The sequence below is a fragment of the Lampetra fluviatilis genome, chromosome 33 (genome assembly GCF_964198595.1).
Source record: "Lampetra fluviatilis chromosome 33, kcLamFluv1.1, whole genome shotgun sequence".
In the NCBI taxonomy this organism is placed as follows: Eukaryota; Metazoa; Chordata; class Hyperoartia; order Petromyzontiformes; family Petromyzontidae; genus Lampetra; species Lampetra fluviatilis.
In genome coordinates, this window is record NC_136307.1 from 9,343,512 (window position 1) to 9,366,135 (window position 22,624).

General features: G+C 53.9%; 1 protein-coding gene across 1 annotated transcript in view; it reads right to left on the reverse strand.

Annotated features, from left to right (window-relative positions):
• The window catches only part of LOC144944140 (uncharacterized), a 40,276-nt gene that overhangs the window by 4,280 nt on the left and 13,372 nt on the right, over positions 1-22,624 (reverse strand). The window contains exons 2-4 of the mRNA XM_078872223.1: positions 8,986-9,085; positions 6,819-7,035; positions 5,881-6,085 (exon numbers count right to left, since the gene is read on the reverse strand). Of these exons, the coding sequence (XP_078728349.1) occupies positions 5,881-6,085; positions 6,819-7,035; positions 8,986-9,085 (522 nt within the window). The remainder of the gene's footprint in view (positions 1-5,880; positions 6,086-6,818; positions 7,036-8,985; positions 9,086-22,624) is intronic.

Sequence of the window (22,624 nt, forward strand, 5' to 3'; positions counted from 1 at the left end):
AAGTGTCGAACGCCCGCTGGCAGGAGGTCACGGGGCAGACCCAGGTGCCACGGGTCGACTGACCGAGATGACCGAGATGACTGGCTGATGCACCACCTGTGCCCCCTACTGTACCAACTTGCTGTGCTTTAGCCACCCGGCGCTCCGCTCGTTGTTGTGAGCGTCGCTCCTCCGCCCTCCGTTGTTGTTGGAGGGCGACTGCCTCCAACTGCCCAGTAGCGTCCTTCACGAGCCTCCTCCACAGAGGCCGATCTTGACACCGCTGGTACCAGTCATCGGCAAGTCCACTCAGCTCCACGTCCTCCTGTACCACATCACTCCATCTCTTCTCTAGCCCGTGCCGCGCCCGTTTAGCCCCCTCGATCCGGCCGAACAAAAGCTGTTTAGGCATGCGGTGGCTGGGCATGCGGGCTACATGACCCAGCCAACGCAGCCTTGCCTGCCGGAGGAGCTCACTGATGGGACTTTGCCCAGATCTTTCAAGGACTTGTGAGCTCCTCACACAATCCAGCCTGGTTAAACCCAGGATGGATCGTAGGCAGGCCAGCCTAAATGTTTCCAACCGGCGAAGATGCTCCACTAGGGGGGTCCACGTTTCGCAAGCGTAGAGAAGGGAGGGAATGACCGTGGCCGAGAAGACCTGAAGCTTCGTGCGGAGCGACAGACCAGGTAGCTTCCACACAGCGTTACGCAACCGATGAAAAGATATTGCCGCTCGACTGATTCGGAGTGAGACCTCTGCTGATAAACTGGAGCCGGTCATAAGCACACTGCCCAGGTATGGGAAACTCTCCACTCTCTCCACAACTGCCCCATCACCAATTGGGAGTTGTGGGGGTGGAGTGTCCGATGGTACAAAATACCCAGGCAGGTGCTTAGTTTTGGTGGGGCTGATGGTAAGGCCCCACCTCTTAGTGGCACGCTCCAGTCTCAGCAGCAGCGTCTCCAACTCCTCTTCTGAATGAGCAGCTATTACCAAATCATCGGCATACATACCGTGGTTGACCAATAGGGAGCCATCCCTTGATCGCACCCGGGCGTCGATCAGCCTCCCATAATATCTGTACCAAATGGAAATTCCCCCGGTACAGCTATTGAAGGCTTCACGAACTACGCAGTCGAAATAGATGTTAAATAATGTGGAAGCCAGAGGACATCCCTGTCGCACCCCAAGGTGTACAGGGAAAGGCTTCGACTCCCGGCCACGTAGTTTTACCCGGGCACGCTCACCATCATGAAGGTCCTTAATGATCGTGAGCAGAGGGTCAGGGACTCCGAAAACACGAAGAACAACCCAGAGCCCAGTCCTACTGATGGTATCATAGGCCTTGACCAGGTCAATAAAGCAGAGATGTAGGTCTTTTTGGAATTCCCTACACCTCTGCTGTAGCAGACGGACAGAAAATATGGCATCTGTGCAGGACCGCCCTTTCCTGAAACCGCATTGGGGCTCCGCAAGCCTCTCCTCAGCGTGCCTAGCAAGGCGATGTTGAATAATCCTTGCCAGGACCTTACCCGGCACACTGAGGAGTGAGATGCCCCTGTAGTTGTTACAGTCTGTCGAGAAGACAGCGTCTGAATGAAACACACGCTCCAAGCCTGGGGTGTTTCATTCAGACGCTGTCTTTCCGACAGACCTGTTCTTCACCTGAGGACGGCTGCTTGCGTTGTGGCCGAAACGTCGTGAGAATTATTTTATTATGTTTTATTTTTATTATTTTATTATTTCCATTCTACGTGACTTTTCCGAAAGAACCAAGAAAAAGACAAAGATCCCCCGTATAGGCATAAGAGGCTCTTGTGGCGAGTGCTGTTAGCGAGCACCTATGAAGGCCGGCACGGCACACGGGGGGGGGGGATAGATGGCCGGCCGCCTTTGTCTCCCCAGTGGCGATGTTTACACACCGCACCAGGTTTCCACATTTAAGGCTGAGTCGACAGACGTGCAATGCACACGCACGCGCGCCAAGACCTAACGAACACAAACATCACAATCGGCACACTCTAAAGTGGAACAACTCCGCTTCTTGCTGCTAAAGAATGTGACATCTTAAACAAAAAAACACACCCCGCTCAATTGCAAGCACTTAAAACGTCTTAAAATACTCATGCGCGCGCACTTTACATTTTTTCCCCCCAAACGATAAACACACGTAAGGAAAGTAAACCACACCACGAATGTCATCATCATCAACAAGACGCACACACAAAAACAAACATCACCACCAACCGAGCCCGTTTGGCCATTTAAATTTGAAACGCATTTCCTTATTTATTTTCAAAAAGGGGAAATTACTGACGTCACGGCATGAAAGGCACAACCGTCGCTTTTGCTCTTTGCTCGAACTACCACCAAAAACAAAGTTCCCCCCCGCCTCGTACAGCCTTAGCAGACTGTAGGGACAAGTGCTGTTAGCGAGCAGCACCTATGAATTCCGGTGGGTGGCCAGCACCGCACCCGGCCGCCTTTGTCTCCCCAGCGGCGATGTTTACACAACGCCACCAGGTGCTGTCCTCGTTTGAGGCTGAGTCGACCTAGGGGAGGCCCATAACCGGTTCAAGAAAATCATCACGGGGTTCTTGGTGGCCGTAAAACGAGAATCGAACTCGTCGCGCATAGCCGGGTTCGCAGCGCGCTAACCGCTGCGCCACCGCTCCTCCCACCACCACCCACAAACGATCGCCTGGCCGGGCACCCTCCCCCTCTTCCGTCAAGCAGCCCCCTCCTTCACCCCCCCCGCCACACCACCGCCCCCCCCCCGTGGTATTTTCCACTGTGTGACCACAAACGTGGAACCCCGTGGCCTCATATCTCTTCCACCTCCCTCCCCCGCTACACACCCCAACTCCCACCCGCCCCCACCCTCCAGGCCCACCCCACCCCCGCGCACCCGAAGCCAACGCACAGCATCGCGCCGGAGATTAAGTTTACAAGGCAGCGTGGTGGCTGCAATAACTCAGATGCTTCTGGTCACGGTCGATTAGGAGCGTGCTACGACTACTACTACACACACACCAAACACCCACCGGGCTTTCTGAACCTCAACTGGCCTCGATCAGAGGTCATTTATTTTAGTTGTTCGGCATATATTTGGGAGGTTTTTTTTTGTCTCGCCGTTATGATGGGACTGTGATCAGGTTTTACTTGTGTCGACGTGGCCGTTTTAAGTTTCGCGAGTGTTATATTTGGAGTCATGTCCGTTGGAGTCATGTCCGTATTATTGATTACTATCTCTCAAGACGCCGTGTGTACACGCTTGTTGGGTGATGTGGACTTTGTACGACCAGTCACTGCCCAGGTAAGTCTCCAGTGCGATGCAGTGGGTTCGCTGTGTTGAATTTATGGTGGAGATCTGTAAATAAAAACTAAACGATAAACTATTTTTTTTATTTTACCAGCTAAGGCCCACTGAGCTATATGGCTATTTTCAGAAGCGACCTGGCCACAAATGAGAGCTCAATGAAGAGACTTTTCACGTGGAAATATATAGCAGCGAAACACTTTAAACGCACGTTTCTAAATGTGGAGGGAAAAACGGAGGACCCGGAGAAAAATCCACACGACCACGGGGAGAACATGCAAACTCCGAATATACAGGCGTCAGGGTTGGGATCGAACCCACGACATCGTGTATACCAGGAGAGATATTTACAGGAACATCTCGCCACATGGCATCAAAGATAAAGATCACCCGTGTATCCTTAACAGACTGTTGGGGCAAGTGCTGCCAGCACGGCACACGAGGGGGTGGGTGGCCAGCACCACGCGTGGCTGCCGTTGTCACCCGAGTGGCGATGTTTACACACCGCACCAGCTACTCATTACAGTCGACACACACGCACGTTTCACTCAATTCATCAAAATATTCCAACTCCGAGAATGATCATGTGTCTGCTTTACTGCCAGTGCGACGAACATATCTCATTCCAGGGTCCTCCTCTAACTGCGATGGCACCGCTCGCTCCGTGATGAATATGCCAGGGCGCTGAGCGTCCCAACCGGACAACTCGCCGTCTCGTTCCGTGACATGGATTGGAATAAAATTGGGCAAATGCAGAGACGAATAACAACACAGGCACACACGCACACACACCCACGTGTGTGGCTCTATGAAGTGTAAGAACCGACACAGTCCCCTCCACATCCCACTCGCGTGAGAGTGGGATGTGGTGACCCCTGCGTGACCCCCCTGCTTGCAGGGTTCATGCGGAGGTCACGGGGAGGGGAGGGAGGAGGGGGTTGGCCCCGAGGGAGATGCTTCGAGCACCGTGAGCGTTGAAAGTGCCGAGCGACCTGGAATCGAGAGCAAGCTCTGGGTCTGCACCGGCGTTGAGAAGAGAGGTAGAGGCCTCAGGCAGCTAGCAGCGGTGCAGTCCGGTGGCCCTGCACCGGGGCACCACGGGATTGGAGGGGCCTACGGGCCGGAGGGGCCTATGGGCCAGAGGGGCCCACGGGCCGGAGGGGCCCACGGTCTGGGCTACGAAGGGCGATCCCCACTGGGACAGGGAAGGGCGAGGGTGGGCGCACATTTAATTCCTTCCACCAGTGCTGATGCCGACCACGCCATTCAACTGCTAAGCTACCCCTTAACCAGGCTCAAACTCCGCTTAGCTTGCGCAGTGCAACAACAACAACAACAATCGGGAGATTCCCGCAGACAGATTCAAGGTGGAGAGAGCCAGCATGTGACTTTGACTGACCCCCCCCACCCACCCATATCTGGGTGGTGATTGCTACGTTGCCGCACGTGACTGCCGCCTGTGATCCGGCAGCAGCGAGGGTTGGTGGATCACCGCCGCACAGATGTTGTGGTGAAACTCCCTTCCGCCATGGGTGGGCGTCGAGGAGGCTGTTTCGTCAGAAGAAGGCAGCACAGTAAAAAACGTTGACTCCACCTGTTCCACCCGTATGGGATCGAGTGTTTCCCCCTCGAAAAGCGTGGGATTTCCCTGGGTGCTCCGGCTTTCTGCGACATGATAAGCTTCATTAATTGGCTGACAACACCTTCACATATATATAGAGGACTGCAGAGCTTGGGAAATTGTTGGCGCCAGCTGCTCTTTGTCCACGAGAGCGAAGAGTGAATACTGTGTGCGGCGGTGATGGTGGCGCAGCGTTCCGAGTTGACATCATTATCCTGACCGCCCGGCCGCATCACTGCCCACACCATCATCGCCATCATCACCACCAAACAAAAGACAAAGATCCCCCCTATAGCCTGAGCAGAATGTTAGGGCAAGTACTGTTAGTGAGTAGCACCGATGAAGGCCGGCACGGCACACGAGGGGGTGGGTGGCCAACGCTACACAGGCCGCCTTTGTCTCCCTTAGCGGCGATGTTTACACACCGCACTGGGTACTCATTTGTCATCACCACCACCAGCACACCACCACCACCACCACCGTCGTCACCACCATCACCACCACCAGCACACCACCACCACCGTCGTCACCACCATCATCACCACCACCACCACCACCACCGTCGTCACCACCATCACCACCACCAGCACACCACCACCACCGTCGTCACCACCATCATCACCACCACCACCACCGTCGTCACCACCATCACCACCACCAGCACACCACCACCACCACCGTCGTCACCACCATCATCATCACCACCACCACCACCGTCGTCACCACCATCACCACCACCAGCACACCACCACCACCGTCGTCACCACCATCATCACCACCACCACCACCACCACCACCGTCGTCACCACCATCACCACCACCAGCACACCACCACCACCACCACCGTCGTCACCACCATCATCACCACCACCACCATCACCGTCGTCACCACCATCACCACCACCAGCACACCACCACCACCGTCGTCATCATCATCATCACCTGATCACCACGCACCTTGATGCCCTCGATCCTGAAGCCGAGCGTGGCGGACGAGCTGATGGTCTCGCGCCACTGCATGTAGCGCGGCTTGGTGACGGCGCGCTGGGTGTGCTCCTCCACGGTGGGCGCTCCGGGCTCCACCGCCACCATCTTCTGGTACATGTCCTTGCGCAGCCGCGGCTTCTCCCGGGCGCGTGCCAACTCCTCCTCCAGGTAGGTCCTGCGGTGCGAGTTGGGGTGGAGAGCAAAGAGGGTTGAGGAAGGGCCAAAGAGGTTTCTCAACCTTGACGATGCGTCGCGTCGCCACGCGGGGAGTGAGTGAGTGGGTGGGTCGCTGTTCAGCGCAACGAGGTGCTGAAATCGTGGCGCCGAGCTCTGCCGTGGTGTGGCCTGCTGATGATGATGGTGATGTTGGACGGGCTGCTGACGATGGATGGGCTGCCGATGATGTATGGAGTGCTGATGGACAGTGCTAATGATGTTGTGCAAAGTATTAGCACACCATTCCACACACACACACAAAACAAAGACTAAGATCCCCCGTATAACCTTAACAGACGGTTGTGGCAAGTGCTGTTAACGAGTAGCTATGAAGGCCGGCACGGCACACGAAAGGGGTGGTTGGCCAGCACCGCGCCTGACCGCCTTTGTCTCCCCAGTGGTGTTGAGTACACACTGCACCAGTACTCATTTGATGCTGAGTCGACCTAGGCCAGGCCCAGGACCAGTTCAGATAATCGTCGCTGGTGTTGACCATGAGCGGGCATCCAACTCGAGCGGCCTGGTTTGTAGCGCAGCGCTCTAACCGCTACACTACTGCCACCCACCACACACACACACACAAAGATCCCACGTATAGCTTTCACAGACTGTTGGGCCAAGTGCTGTTAGCAAGCACCTATTAAAACCGGAACGGCACACACACACACCTATCCGCACACGCACGCACGGACCTCACTCCCATCTTGCAGTCCATGATGCAGGGCGCGTGGAAGTCGGTGAGCAGATCCTCCATCTGCACGTAGCGCACGCCGTCGTTCTCCATCTCGCCCAGGTAGGCGGGCACGAACGGGCGCAGCGCGTCGCCCATGAGCAAGCGCAGACAGCGCTGCTCCCCCTCGCAGAAGCGCTTCAGGACCACGCCCTGCTGCTCCCCCGTCTTGAAGTTCCCTGCGTGCCACCAAAGCAACATCCTCATCATCATCGTGATTCACTGTGGCCAGGAGGAGGTGGTGGGTGCCCTAAACGTGGGGTGTCCCGGCGGCTAGATGTTAACTCCCTCGCCTGGTATGCAGGAGCTCGTGGGTTCGATCCCGACGCTGACGCCTGCTGCATGTTTGTCGTTTGCATGTACTCTTTCTCTCTCTCTCTCTCCCTCCCCGCGGTCGCGTGGATTTTTTTCTAGGGTCGCCTCCGGGTTTTCCCTCCACATTTAGAATCAACGTCACGCGGTAAGGATATGTGGCTGCTGCACATTTCCACATGATAAGCTCGGTGGGCCCTACCTGGTCAAATAACATAGTTTTAGTTTAAGTTTTAGTGGCCGCCTGCAATCCTCCAGCACTGTGGAGGCAGCAGCTGGGATTGGTGGATCGCCGCAGAGATGTTGAAGAACTCCACTGCCGGCGGGTATGCGTCGAGCTGCGTACACAGCAAAGCGTGGACTAATCTCGCATCTGCTTTCATCTGTACGGGGATCGAGTGTTGCCCCCTCGCGCATGGCGTGGGTTTCCTCCCACTCTGTATACACCCATTAATATACCGACAATACGTTGATATGTAGAGGACTGCAGAGCTCTGGGACATTTTTGCTAGCACCGGCTAGTCGCGTGGCTGCCTTCTCGGCTCGTCTGTGGTTCCACGCGCCTCTGAGTCGTCCTCTCTCTCCTAGAGTGAGCTAATACTGCACGCGCACGCTACAAGTTGAAATGAATATTACATCATCATCATAAAGTCACGATCAACCCACTGCTGGATGAAGGCCTCCCGAAGCCACCGCCGCCACCTTCAACGATCTGGTGATGGATCTGGTTACACGGTTCCATCTCATCGTCTCGCACGCGTTCCATTCCTTGGCTGCCACTCCGTTATTGCTCTTGACCATCGGCCGTCACTTTGTTTCCCTTCCCACCGCACCTCCGATTTAGCACGGTTGGCTACGCACGATGCAAGAGGAGTTCAACATGCTGGTCGTACGCCTTCTTCAAGCCGCGACCCGTCCTGCGCAAGCCTCACTCTCCTTGATACAGCAGTTTGGTTGACGATGTCAGTAAAACTGCGTGTGTTCTCCAATCCACGCATTCCTATTGTTGCCTCTCAATGTAACTGCTGCGAGCATGCGTCTCCCTATGCTTATTAGGGCACTCTGTAGTTTTTGTTCCATATTTTTTCCGTTAATGACCGCGGTTCTGACTCATCATCATCATTTGTTACTGCTCTGTCACGTGTTTGCGGGTGAATGCGGTCGACTCAGCCTCAAACGAGTACCTGGTTAGGTGTGTAAACATCAGCACTGGGGAGACAAAGGCGGCCGGGAAAATGGTGTTGGCCACCCTACCCTGCTGGTGTGCCATGGCCGGCCTTCATAGGTTGCTCGCTAACAGCACTTGCCCCAACAGTCTTTGGTTCTGTGTATCTCGAAGTGATGTCACGAGTGACTGGGGAGCAACCATCAACTCGCCACGCTTGAGTCGCCGGTCTCAAGCAATTGCCAGGCTTCATGGCGTAATCCGCTATCGCCGGCAACTATCGCTGAAGCCAACACAGTTCTTGAAGAGCTCAGTGGAACGAAACGTTGGACACAGTGCCGAACTACGCGCGGAGAGCAATGCGGAGCGACTCCTCACGGGGGCGTCTGATCGAGCCGCATAGCGTGGGGGAGGCCGTCATCCAGCAGTGGATCGACTGAAGAGTCTCACGTGGTGCACATCGTTATACGATGCCTCGACTTGACACTGCGAGTCCCACTGGTCCACAGCCCTTACCCTTCCTCCGCCCCTCGCCCCCAACATCCTATCTCTCCACAACTCCACTCTCTCTGTGTCTCTCTCTCAGTATCCCTCTCTCTCTGTGTCTCTCTCTCTCTCTGTGTGTCTCTCTCTCTCTCTGTGTCCCTCTCACCTGCGTGGCCAGACAGCTGGATCCAGGGGTAGCGCTTCTTCAGAGCCACGATGAACGGCGTGCGGTGCATGATGCTCTGAATCCTCTTCCATGCCTTGTGCTGCGCCGGGGAGGGCGGGGAGGGGGGGCACGGTGTGTGGGAGGGGTGAGAGAGTGCGGGAGAGAGTGTGGGAGGAAGGATGTCCACGGTGAGGGTGTATCAGAGTGTTTGGGTGAGGAGGGTGAGGAGGGAGAGGGTGAGGAGGGTGAGGAGGGAGAGGTTGTGTTTGGGGGAGGGGTGTGCAGGGGAAGGTATGGGGAGACACATGGGGAGACACATGGGGAGACACACGGGGAGACACGCGTGGTTATTGGGAAACTCCATCCGGAGCTCCCGCAGTAATCAGCCCACCAATCAGCACGTGTTAGATAGAGAACGGCCCGCGGAAGGAATGCTACAGAACTGCTTCGGACGTGCCTTCAAGTTACCTCTTATCCACGCCGCCGAGGGCGCTGCACTTGCCCGCACGCAAATCACGTGAAAGCCCATCGTCAAAAACACCATCGTCTTTTTTTATTTGAAGACGAAAAAAGGTGTGCTGGGCTGGACGGAGGGACGTACAAAGGACACGTGGGTCGCTAGCCACATTTGTTTTTATCCCATTTTAATTCGGTTCTAAAACTGAATTCGCCTCAATTCCAGCTGTGAGAATTCAATATCGCTTTCGCTGTCACGTGGCGGACGTCACTCTGTGCGGCGAGTCGGGTGGAGAGAGCGCTGCCCTCTGCTGTGTGCAACAGAGCTCCCTTCAAGGCGCACGTGCTCAGCGGTAGCCCTGTAATGTCCGCTTCCGCGGGGCATTCTCCAACGCGAAGACGCACACTGCCCTTGCGGGTTGATTACCCATCTCGTGACGGCGCGACACCAACAACACGTGTCGTATGCATGTACCTATGTTGAACTTCTTTCGCGCCATACGTAGCCAACCGTTCTAATCGGAGGTGCGGGGGAAGGGCAACAAACTAAACGTGAAAAGCAGTTTTCAAGTGCAGAGTTGTCAATCTGTCTTCGTGCCACGTGATCAAATTAGGCTTCTAAGAAGATACAAACTGAGTGGAAATGCGGAGGGGAGCAGGCAGAGAAGTGGCCGAGCCTTCGCGAATTTTCCGCCTTTGCTGCAGCGAAATCATGCGCCTGTGAACAAAACAATCTCTTCGTCTCGTTCCGAACTCGACGAAGAGGAGAATGATAGTGAAACAAAAAGTAACAATTGTATATTAAACTAAAGAAATGAAATAAGGAGAGAGGCCTCGCGGTTCTAACCCCGCAGCCGCCCTGGCTAACCACGCAAGCCGTACGCCGTCCGCCTCGCGTCGTTGGCTTCGTTCTAGTCGGCCGGAGGCGCGCTGGCGTCTCGGTTCAACATTTTATTTGTTGCCAAGTTCGAACAACAAAAAACACATTCGCAAATTGCCACACGGAAACATCCGCCCCCCCCACCCCCCTACCCACCCCACCCCGACGGGCCGACTCTGACTCCGCAGTGCCGCGTGGCGCCTTCCGAGGCCGCTCTGCGCCGCGCTGCGGGGAGCCCGCGAGAGCGGCGCACAGGGCCCACGGGGCCCACGGGGCCCACGGGGCCCACGCGCACAGGGCCCACGCGCACAGGGCCCACGGGGCCCACGGGGCCCACGGGGCCCACGGGGCCCATGCGCACAGGGCCCACGGGGCCCACGCGCACAGGGCCCACGGGGCCCACGGGGCCCACGCGCACAGGGCCCACGGGGCCCACGGGGCCCACGCGCACAGGGCCCACGGGGCCCACGGGGCCCATGGGGCCCACGGGGCCCACGCGCACAGGGCCCACGGGGCCCACGGGGCCCACGGGGCCCACGCGCACAGGGTCCACGCGCACAGGGCCCACGGGGCCCACGGGGCCCACTCGCACAGGGCCCACGCGCACAGGGCCCACAGGGCCCACGGGGCCCACGGGGCCCACGGGGCCCACGCGCACAGGGCCCATGCGCACAGGGCCCACGGGGCCCACGGGGCCCACGCGCACAGGGCCCATGCGCACAGGGCCCACGGGGCCCACGCGCACAGGGCCCACGGGGCCCACGGGGCCCACAGGGCCCACGGGGCCCACGCGCACAGGGCCCATGCGCACAGGGCCCACGGGGCCCACGGGGCCCACGGGGCCCACGCGCACAGGGCCCATGCGCACAGGGCCCACGGGGCCCACGGGGCCAACGCGCGGCCGACGACTCGGTTTTGGTCGTCCCCCTGGGCCTCGAAGGCCTCGGGCAGCCCTCACTCACGATTGTGCTCGCCGTGTCCAATACACAGAGGCGGCGTCTGTGTGAGTGTGTGTGGGTCTGCCCCGTGACCTCCTGCCAGCGGGCGTTCGACACTTCACGTGGCCTCAAGGTGCACTTGGCCTGGCACAAGCGTCGTGGTGACGTCACCGCCACTTAGTGGCGAATGGAGGTCGTTGTTGTTGTTGTAGAGGTGTGTGTGTGTGGGGAGCGGTAGTGTGGTGGTTAGCGCGCCGCGCTATAAACCCGGCGACCCGGGATCGATTCCTGCTCACGGCCAACACCGGTGACGATTATCTGAACCGGTCCCGGGTCTCCCCTAGGTCGAATCAGCCTTAAATGAGTACCTGGTGCGATGTGTAAACATCGCCACTCGTGGAGACAAAGGCGGTCGGGCGTGGTGCTGACCACCCACTTCCCTCGTGTACCTTTCCGGCCTTCATAGGTGCTCGCTAACAGCACTTGCCCCAACACTCTGTTAAAGGCTACACGGTGGGATCTTTGTCTTTGTGTGTACCCTGTGACTCACCACAGGGAAATATATCACGGGCAGCTCTCAGCGATTTGAATACGAATTAAAAAAAACAATCCTCGCCTCTGACTTTCTCAACTCAGCCCTAGCCCGGGGCTAGGAGTGGCAGTCCCTGGCTCCAGGTGGAGCTGTTGACAAACCCCACTGGGCGTCCCAGTCTCAGGGGAATGATGTGAGCCGGTGAGGCTCGTTGGCGAAATTCAACGCCCTGTCAGTGGCCACTCACACAGAGAGCCATAGACTGACGCAGAGACCCATAGACTCACACATAGACCAATAGACTGATGCAGAGACCCGTAGACTGACGCAGAGACCCATAGACTCACACAGAGACCCGTAGACTCACACAGAGACCAATAGACTGATGCAGAGACCCGTAGACTTACACAGAGTCCCGTAGACTCACACAGAGATCCAGAGATTTACATAGAGACCCATAGACTGATGCAGAGGCCCATAGACTCACACAGAGACCCATACACTCACACAGAGACCAATAGACTGACGCAGAGACCCATAGACTACACAGAGTCCCAATAGACTCACACAGAGACCCAGATATTTACAAAGAGACCCACAGACTGACTGACGCAGAGACCCATAGACTGACTGACGCAGAGACCCGTAGACTCACACAGAGACCCAGAGATTTACATAGAGACCCATAGACTGACTGACGCAGAGACCAGTAGAGTCACACAGAGACCCAGAGATTTACATAGAGACCCACAGACTGACGCAGAGACCCGTAGACTCACACAGAGACCCAGAGATTTACATAGAGACCCACAGACTGACGCAGAGACCCGTAGACTCACACAGAGACCCAGAGATTTACATAGAGACCCACAGACTGACGCAGAGACCCGTAGACTCACACAGAGACCCAGAGATTTACATAAAGACCCATAGACTGACGCAGAGACCCATAGACTCACACAGAGATCCAGAGATTTACATAGAAACCCACAAACTGACTGACACAGAGACCAGTAGACTCACACAGAGACCCAGAGATTTACATAGAGACCCATAGACTGACGCAGAGACCCGTAGACTCACACAGAGACCCAGAGATTTACACAGAGACCCAGAGATTTACACAGAGACCCACAGACTCGCATGGACCCATAGATTCACGTAGAGACGCTTCGCCATACATAACGAACTACAGACTCGAACTCACGTCGAGACCCACATACTGACATAAGAGAGCCATGGAGAACCACGGCACCACCACCACGCCTCACTTGATTACGTGCACACAACAGCCGCCATTCACCCACGAAGTGATGGTGGGGTCATCACAGCGCTTGTGCCAGGCTAGGTGCACTTTGAGGCCAAGTGTAGACGAGAGACGCACACTGACGTGCGCAGTGATGTCACTCCACTGCTGGATGAATGCCTCCCCACCACCATCATCATCAGTCATGATCAATCCACTACTGGATGAACGCCTCCCCACCATCATCATCAGTTCAATCCGCCGGCTGCGGCTGCTGCTGCTGCTGCACGCGAGCCGATCTCATCACTCCATCTCCGCGGTGGAGGTGCTCCTCCTCTTTGTTGGACGCGTTCCATCCCGCGATTATTAAAATGCGATCGCGATGTCATCCGCCCCGCCTGAGCTCACGGTCACGTTTCCTCCTTTGTGTCCCTTATTTACACATTTTTTTTCTCCAATATACGTTTCAAGACTTGTCATCGCACCTTTATTAGAAAATGGCCAAATGCACCCGACCGACCCCCCCACCCCCTTCAGACCGCGCAAGCTAAGCAGGCTTGAGCCTGGATCGTGCCCCCCCCCCAATCCCCGCACTAAGCAGCGAGGTAGAGTATGGTCGTATAACCATCACTGCCCGCATGGCTACGCACGGCTGTGGGGGATGGGGCGGTGGGAGGCCCTCATCCAGCAGTAGATTGCCATGCGGCGCGTCTCTACACGTGCCCGCATCGTCACCGTCGACAGCGCTGCCTGAACCCTAAACAATGGCGAGTCAGTGCGGGCACCGTTGTGCGCGCATGTTGAACTTCTTTCACGCCGTACTTAGCCTACCGTGCTCGTCCCACGGCAATTTTCTGTTTTAACCCAAGACCGGGGTTGGGGCGTGGGACAGGAAGGAAGACGCGAATCGTTTTTGCTTTTCTGAGCCCCCGAGCTGTCTCCCTCGGGATTCAACGAAGGCAGACGACCGCCGGCCCTGTTGTTTACCCTGTTGTTTACCGTGTTGTTTACCCTGTTGTTTACCGTGTTGTTTACCCTGTTGTTTACCCTGTTGTTTACCGTGTTGTTTACCGTGTTATTTACCCTGTTGTTTACCCTGTTGTTTACCGTGTTGTTTACCCTGCTGTTTATCCTGTTGTTTACCGTGTTGTTTACTCTGTTGTTTACCCTGTTGTTTACCGTGTTGTTTACCCTGTTGTTTATCCTGTTGTTTACCGTGTTGTTTACTCTGTTGTTTACCCTGTTGTTTACCCTGTTGTTTACCCTGTTGTTTACCCTGTTGTTTACCGTGTTGTTTACCCTGTTGTTTATCCTGTTGTTTACCGTGTTGTTTACTCTGTTGTTTACCGTGTTGTTAACCCTGTTGTTTACCCTGTTGTTTACCGTGTTGTTTACCCTGTTGTTTACCGTGTTGTTTACCCTGTTGTTTACCCTGTTGTTTACCCTGTTGTTTACCGTGTTATTTACCCTGTTGTTTACCCTGTTGTTTACCGTGTTGTTTACCGTGTTGTTGACCCTGTTGTTTACGCCACATCATTGGCAGATTCTCCCAGCAGCACAAGTCGCTACACATGTAGCTACGGGCCCCGCACTTTCAAGGGCCCCGCGCTAAACGCTTTCAAGCTGTCAATTCCGGTTCAGTGATTCTGCACTTGCTCTATTGCTATAGTACTATACCGCCCTTCAACTTGGGTGTTTGAGGTTAGCGATTTGTCGTATTACCTGGCTGTACAGCGAATGAAAAAAAATGACTTTACTATGCAAGTAAAAATCATTCGTGTTTTAATATTTACGCATTTTATGTTGAACGTAGGGTCTCTTTATAACAACATGTGCTACAGGCCCTGCACTAGCTTAATCCGGCACTTCGTGCGTGTGCACGCAGCGCCAGCGAGGGTGCCACGCAGACACACGCCGGCGTTCGGAGACCGTGGCCGCACATCGACCGTCTCCGGCTGTGAAGCCAGCGAGGGCGTGCCGGGCGGACTGGCTGTTGTCCTGCACGTGCTTGCGGAAGAGGAGGAGGAGGAGACTGTAACGTGGCTCTGTGGCTACGTGGGGCTGCCTGACGTCCACTCACAGTGTAGCATCGACACGCATTGTCCGTCGTGTGTGTCTGGTCTGCTCTGACCGTGCAAAAGTCACGCGTGAAAGGGCTCGCGGTGTCAAGCCGCCGCGCGACCTGCACGCGCGATCGCCCTTCGCAAGGCGCGCAACCTTTTTCTCGGGGACATTTTGCCGTTAGATTGAGAAAGCGCCCAGCCAGCGCGTGGACATGAAACGTCGGACATCGTGACATCGTGGGGGGGGGGGGGGGCGCTGTGGTCAGAATCAGAAGTTTATTATCAGAGTAAATAACGCATTGAGCTACGCGGCTCTGGTTCAGGGGTCACTCGGCCAGCAACCGGACACGGCAGCAAGGGTTAATAAACAAGATGCAAAGCACCATGGGAACCTCCTTTGCCAGTAGCAAAATATGATAACATGACTCCTTGTAAAAAAAGGTGTCAGTTTTGTTGCCAGGTAAAAGGGTAAAAAAACAATTATCAAGATGCAAAGCATTAAAGATATCAAGTAAACTAAACTCAATGATTATACGAAACAATGACCTACATTCGCATTTGAATTGCTCTTAAATATGCTGAGTGGTTGTGGGTGGGGGGTGCTAATTCAATGATGAAATCACTGAGCTGCGTTTAAGTAAAGAGCGTGGAAGAGTTTTGAATGCGTTCCAGGAGCTCAGCTGCCAACACTCTCGCTCTGCTCTGAAGAAGTAGGTCGATCGCCCGAAACGTCCACACAGTTTCTGAATAAAAGGGCAAAAACGCTTCGTGATGAATGAGATCGCTTGTCCCAACGCTTTTCTAAGTTTGGATGAAGAGTGAAGTCATGCGCAGTGCACAAAAGAATCGCTCCGTCTCGTTCCCGAACTCGACAAAGAGGGAGAATGATAGTTTTAAAAAATAACAATTATATATTAAACTAAATAGATAAAGTAAGGAGAGTGACACGAGCCCGAGATTCACAAAAGAGCCTCTCTGAGACGAGGCACAAAGCGGCGCTCTGTTTACACCGCACAGAAGCCCCGACAGTTCTCGCTGTGTTACGGTTTTTTTTTCATGAATAAAAGTTTGGCTTCGGTGAAATCCGAAACAACAACGACAACAACACAACCGCCAGTGAACCCAGTCGCTCGGCACTTTGTGACATTGGACAACCTACTGCTCCCACTTCACCATCGGGGAAAGAGACTTTTGATTTTTAAAACAGTTTTATTGCTGCGGCAGCAATTGCTCCGCAGCCACTTTGATTCGAAGTCATCGGCAATAATTACAGTCTCATCATCATCATCATCGTCGCAAACAAACGTGGCACAAACGCCACACACCGCTGCGTGCTTCGATTCAAAGTCACCGCCGTCAAGGGCGTCAACATCCTCCCCGCGGAGGGGAAAGAGAGAGCGAGCGGTCAACGGGCGCGGGATGATGCCTCCTCGTCTGTTCGACGTCGATTTCTTTCGCTCGCACGGAGCCCAGACGATTGCCTGCTCTCTCACGGGCATTGAAGAGGGGGATCGTCTTGCTGGTCTACAAGCCTGAGCCGGCGGGAGGACATTCCACGTTACTCTGGCGGGGATGAGTCTGTCAAAATTATACGACCGCGTTTTATCGGAAGGGTTCGTGATTGACTGAGCCGACTCACGAGCCACGGCGCGGGAATCGAACGCGGAGAGCCAGGTTCGGAGCGCAGTGCACAAGTCCATAAAGACAAAGATCCCCCGTATAGCCTCTAACAGGCTGTGAGGGGCAAGTGCCCGTTAGAGAGCACCTATTAAGCCTGGCACACCACACAAAGGGGGTGAGTGGCCAGCACCATCCTCGACCGCCTTTGAATCCCCGGTGCTGATATTTCCACGCCACACCATGTACTCATTTGAGGCTGAGTCGACATTGGGGCAGCCCAGGACCGGTTCACATATTCTCCAACGATGTCAGCCGTGAGCAGGAATCAAATTCGGGTTACCGGGGTTCCTAGGGCAGTGCGCTAACCATGACACTACCACTCCCCACACCGACAAAGATAAAGATTCCCCATATAGCCTTAACAGACTGTAGGGGCAAATGCTGTTAGCAAACGCGCATGCACGCAGGCACACTTAACCCACAATAACCTTGCTCATTGCTAGAAGCGTGGCTGTTGACTCGTGATCTATGGCAACGCTGATGGTGCTGTTTGTTCCAGGCCGCTTGACGTCTTGGGCCTTTGGGCTTTGCACTCGGTAACTGCTTTTGAACAGAAAGGCAAACTCGCTGCTCTTGCTGCTGCTACTGCTGCTGCTGTTACTGCGACTGCTGCTGCTTCTGCTGCTTCTGCTGCTGCTTCTGCTACTGCTGCTACTGCTTCTGCTACTTCTGCTGCTGCTACTACTGCTGCTGCTTCTGCTGCTACTGCTGCTGCTTCTGCTGCTGCTTCTGCTACTGCTGCTTCTGCTACTGCTGCTTCTGCTGCTTCTGCCGCTGTAGCTGCTGCTGCTGCTTCTGCTGCTACTGTTGCTTCTGCTGCTGCCTTCACTGCTGGAGCACCGCGGCGGCGAGACGTGAACTCCCTCCCCTGGTGTGTAGGAGGTCGTCGGTTCGATCCTGATCCCGACGTCTGCTGTATATGTGGAGTTTCTCTCTCTTCCCGTGGTCGCGTGGATTTTTCTCCGGGTCCACCGGTTTTTCCCGTCCACATTTAGAATCAACATCACGCGTCCGGAGTATTTGGCTGCTTTACATTCCCACGTGATGTTTAAGCCACCACTTCGTTGAGCTATGAATTGTGACAACCAGATCACTTCTGAAAAAAGCGCTACATAGCTCAGTGGGCCTTACCTGCCAAAACAAAAAGTTTAACGTCTTGTCTACAAGTCCCGCGAATCGTATAGAACGCGTATGTACGATTAAACAGAGAATGCATCACCATGAATGATTGCCTATGCGCCTTAGCTCCACGGATCACGGATGCTAAGCAGGGGTTGAGCCATCTGGATAACGCTCGAACGGCCTAAAGATTCAGTGTGCCTTACCTGGCGAAATAAAAAAAATAGTTCGGCAGTTTTAGTTTAATTCACGCAAACGCGCGCTGCGTTTCGTAACAACCACGAACGGCGGCAGAAAGCGCGCATCACCTCGTGGCATCGGCAACAGCTTCGCCCCGCAACTCAACCACAGCGGACAGGACTGATACCGGGCGGCTGCGGATGCTGCTGCACGTGGCTGGTGCCTGCGATCCTCCAGCAACGCGGAGGCAGCAGCAGCGTCAGCGAGGGGATGGGTGGATCGCCGTGCACATGTTGATGTGGAGCTCCCTTCTCTCTACCCGTGAGCGGGCGTCGTGGAGGTGCCCGTTGTCTGGCTCGCCGCGAGAAGGCGGCGGGACGGGAGGGAAACGTGCGGACGGGGATAGAGCGTTGCCCCCTTGCATGGGTTTTCTCTCTGGGTGCTCCCGTTTCCTCCCGACTGTATAATAATAATAATCACTCATCATTAATCTTGAAATAAAATTAAACAATGAAGGGCCCTCCTGGAAACGAGTCATACGATTCTGTGTGGCTTTCCTGGATAAATAAGTTAACTATTATTAAATTAATATACGTACTACAGCTACTACAGCATCGGCAACAGCACTCTGCTGCCGCTGTTGTCTTGCAGGCCGAGTCGAAGTTTTATTTTTTTTAAACGCTGTATAGTTCCCACTGTGTAAACTTCTGAACGAAACGCATAACAGCCCAAGCTGCTGACTTAACTTTGGTCTAGCTCAGGTGTCGGCAGCCAAAAAAAGAAGAAGAGCCGTTATTTTTAAAAATTCGGTGTAAAAAAAAGAGACTCAACATTTCAAGAGCCGCGGTACAACGTGAATAACGTCACGAAGCAGCAGTTCCTTCAAGAGCCGCAACGCATGGCGGCTCCAGTGCCGTGGGCAAGCAGCACCATGAAGATTATTCAGCCCCTCACCATAACTCCTAACCATAGCCACTATACATCACATTAAACCGTCCAATCATTCGTGACCCTGACCTCCCTTGGTAAATGAAGGAAGACGTATATTTGTCCGCTGGTCTCGGGTTTATTTATATTCCACCCAAGCCAACAACGCTTCCGATCGTTTTGAGTTACGTATCATCGCGCGAGCCAATTTGGCATCGAACCAGGACCCCATATCTAACACACAGAGAGAGAGTCATTGCCAATAAAGATCTGGCAGTTCACCAGAATATATTCAAGCGAGCCTGACTAAACACTGAGTGTCGACACCGGTGCAGGGTTTTTCTTGTACTGAATCAATGCCGCTGAAACTGCGCGTTTCCAGAAGGCTGTTCAACTGACGGGGTGTGAACGAGGCGGCTTTTCTTTTGCACGTGGAGAGACGGATGATACGTGAAGGAGATGCATTGGCTGCTTAGCGATCTCCCTCGTCAAGGACACGGCTAGCCTCAAATAACCCTCATTTGGTTTTAAGCAAGTATACGATTGGCTTCCCATCGCCCCGTATTAGAGAACGAACCATGGAATCATCTATCACAGATCTACTTCTGATATCCCTAAACGTAACCTTTTTATCGACACACGAAGAGCATTTCACTGTCCCACGATTTAGCAAATAGAGTCGATATCTCAATATTTTTTGTTCATTGTCAGAGAAGAATTTTTTTTATCAAATTATGTGGATATCCAAATAGATTATTGCATTGCAGGATCGTGAAAGGTGATGATAGTGTCTTGGGGAGGCCTTCATCCAGCAGTGGATTGATGTATATCCACACGGGGAACTATCACCTTTCAAGGTTTTCTTGACAAGTTTGAGTCCTGCCCCCGGTTATATTTTACTTTGCGTTGTTTATATTATCATAATAACAGTTGCTGAGCACAAGCCTGCAACGCTAAACGGGCGGCAACAAACAGCACCGTTGAAAGTAAAACAGGCAAAAGTGTAGCACGTTTCTTGCAGTGAGCACGATTATTCTAAGAACGTGGGGATAAGAGACGATGGCAGGAGGGAATTCCAACGTGGAGCAGTGGGAGGGAAGACGCACGCAGCGGAATGTTGCGACCTGCAGTGTGGTGAGTGGGTGGGTGAGTGGGTGGGGTCAGTGTGGTGAGTGGAGGGGTGAGTGGGTGGGTGGGGTCAGTGTGGTGAGTGGGTGGGGTCAGTGTGGTGAGTGGGGGGGTGAGTGAGTGGGTGAGTGAGTGAGTTGGCGATTGAGTGAGGTGAGTGAGTTGGCGATTGAGTGAGTGGGTGGGGTGAGTGGGTGAGTGAATGGGTGGAGTGAGTTGGTGGGGTCAGTGGGGTGAGTGAGTGGGCGATTGAGTGAGTGGGGGGGTGGGTAACCCATGACACCTGGGTTTATCCCGTGACCTGCCAGCGGGCGTTCGACACTTCACGTGGCAATAATGTGCACATAGCCTGGCACAATCGCCGAGATGACGGCGATTGTGCCAGGCTGTGTGAGTGGATGATGGGGTATGAGTGAATAGGTGACCGGGTTATTGAGTGGGTGTGTTGTTTTGACTTGCAGTGTCGATGGTGGTGGTGGTGGTTGAACACACAGGGGACAGTACTAACCATGGTAGTAGCGATAGAAGAGCAATAAGTAGGTGACTGACCGCCGATTTAGTGAGTGACAAGAGTCAATCAGTGAGTACTGGACCGTCAAACCAATCTCACTGCTTGTTTTATGTGACTGCAGTGGTGTTGTAAAGCAGATAATCGACAAGAGAAAACAAACACAATGACCCATATATAGATACCCCAATGATTTCTAATGAGCCTCTCCCACTTCTCAAGAGCGGACCGAGTGTTGTGAAAGCTAAACTATTTTTTTTATTTGACCAGGTAAGGCCCGCTGAAATGTATCGCTCTTTTTCAGAAACGAGCTGGCCACAAATGAGAGCTCAACTGATGTGGTTCATCACGTGGACATTCATAGCAGCCAAACACTCTAAACGCGTGATGTTGATTCTAAACGTGGAGGAGAAAGAGAGACACCGCAGACTCCAAATATATAACAGGCGTCACAGGTCGGGATCGAACCCACGACCTCCTGTATACGAGGCGAGGAAGTTAACATCTCGCCACGGTGTAGTCTTACAACAGAGCAGAGCGTGAACAGACGTAATGCTTTGCAACTTTTAAATCGTCTAACATTGAAAACTCATTTATTTAGAACCGCTATTTGGTGTGTTTAGTTTGTCGTCCTCCTACACCTCCGATTAGCGCGGTTGGCTACGTACGGTGCAAAAGAAGTTCAACATACACGTATAAATGCATTTGGTGGGGGAGGGGGGAGGCTTTTAAATTCTAGATTTGAAGCTTTCGTGACTGCAAGGATTCATACTCTTAGTTTTTTTCGGTAAAGTCACGTAGGTAAAACATTTAATTAAAATTAATTGCTGTATCAAGCAATCGTGCTGTGACGGTTCCACCTGAAGACGGAAGCTTGTGTTGCCTCCGAAACGTCGTGATTTTTAATTTTACTTTTATTAATTTTAATTTCATTTTTTACCTACGAGGCTTTTAAAGACATTTAAAAAATGATTTCATCGTCGTCGGCCTTGCTCAATCCACTGCTGGATAGAACTCCTCCCGAGCCGACGTCATCGTCACGCCTGTCCCACCCCTCCCCGTCGCCCCCTTCGTGACCGCCTCTTTAACGCATCTCGGACATTTCGGTGGGGCATCTATAAATGGATCACGCCGTGTAATCGACATTTCCCTTTTCTGAATTAGCGGAACAGATGTGCTTCACCCTTTCAAAAAAATAAAAAAATAAAATTTAAAATGAAGTCGCTCTTCGAGTCATACTTTAGACTGCGTGATGAGAGTTGTATTTTTTGAAAAAATTATTTAAATTAATTTGTTAACTGTTGGTGGTGACACATCAGCAGGTCGTGCGTGAGACCTTTAAATCTCGACCCATCATCGACCGACCTGCACAGTGGAGACGGGGGGGAGGGGTCGATCAAATACATTGATGCTGCATCGATATGACCATGTGTGATCAATAACACGTGCAGACGATAGCCGCACGGAGAGCGCACAATCGCCTGTTGTTGGTTAACGTCGATCTGCTGAGGTTTAATGGTATTTCACACCACCACCACCGGTGACACCAAACACCGCGTGGAGCTGCTGCGGATTGCAATCACCGTAGATTCTGACAATTCACTCGACTCTGTGACATTGCAAACATGAATCAACGACGCGCAAAGAGCCCGCCAACCTGAGTTTGACTAACGGCCAGGGCTAACAACATCACCAGTGGCGAGTGACACCCCAAGCAGTTCCAAACCGGTCTTTTGTTGATCCACTGCTGGATGAGTGCTTCTCTACCACGTCCTTGTTAGTCATGAGGGTAAGGGCTGTTTAACCATACTTCACCACGCTGGTCGGTTACCGGATTGGCGAAAGGTGGCCAGGACCGGCCCAACAACAATCAGTCGCCACCGACGCCGTGAGCCGTGGCCGGGGGAATCGAACTCGCTTCGCCGAGCACAGAGCGCAATGCAATGCGCTAACCATTGCGCCACCGCTCCCCTCCCCCATAT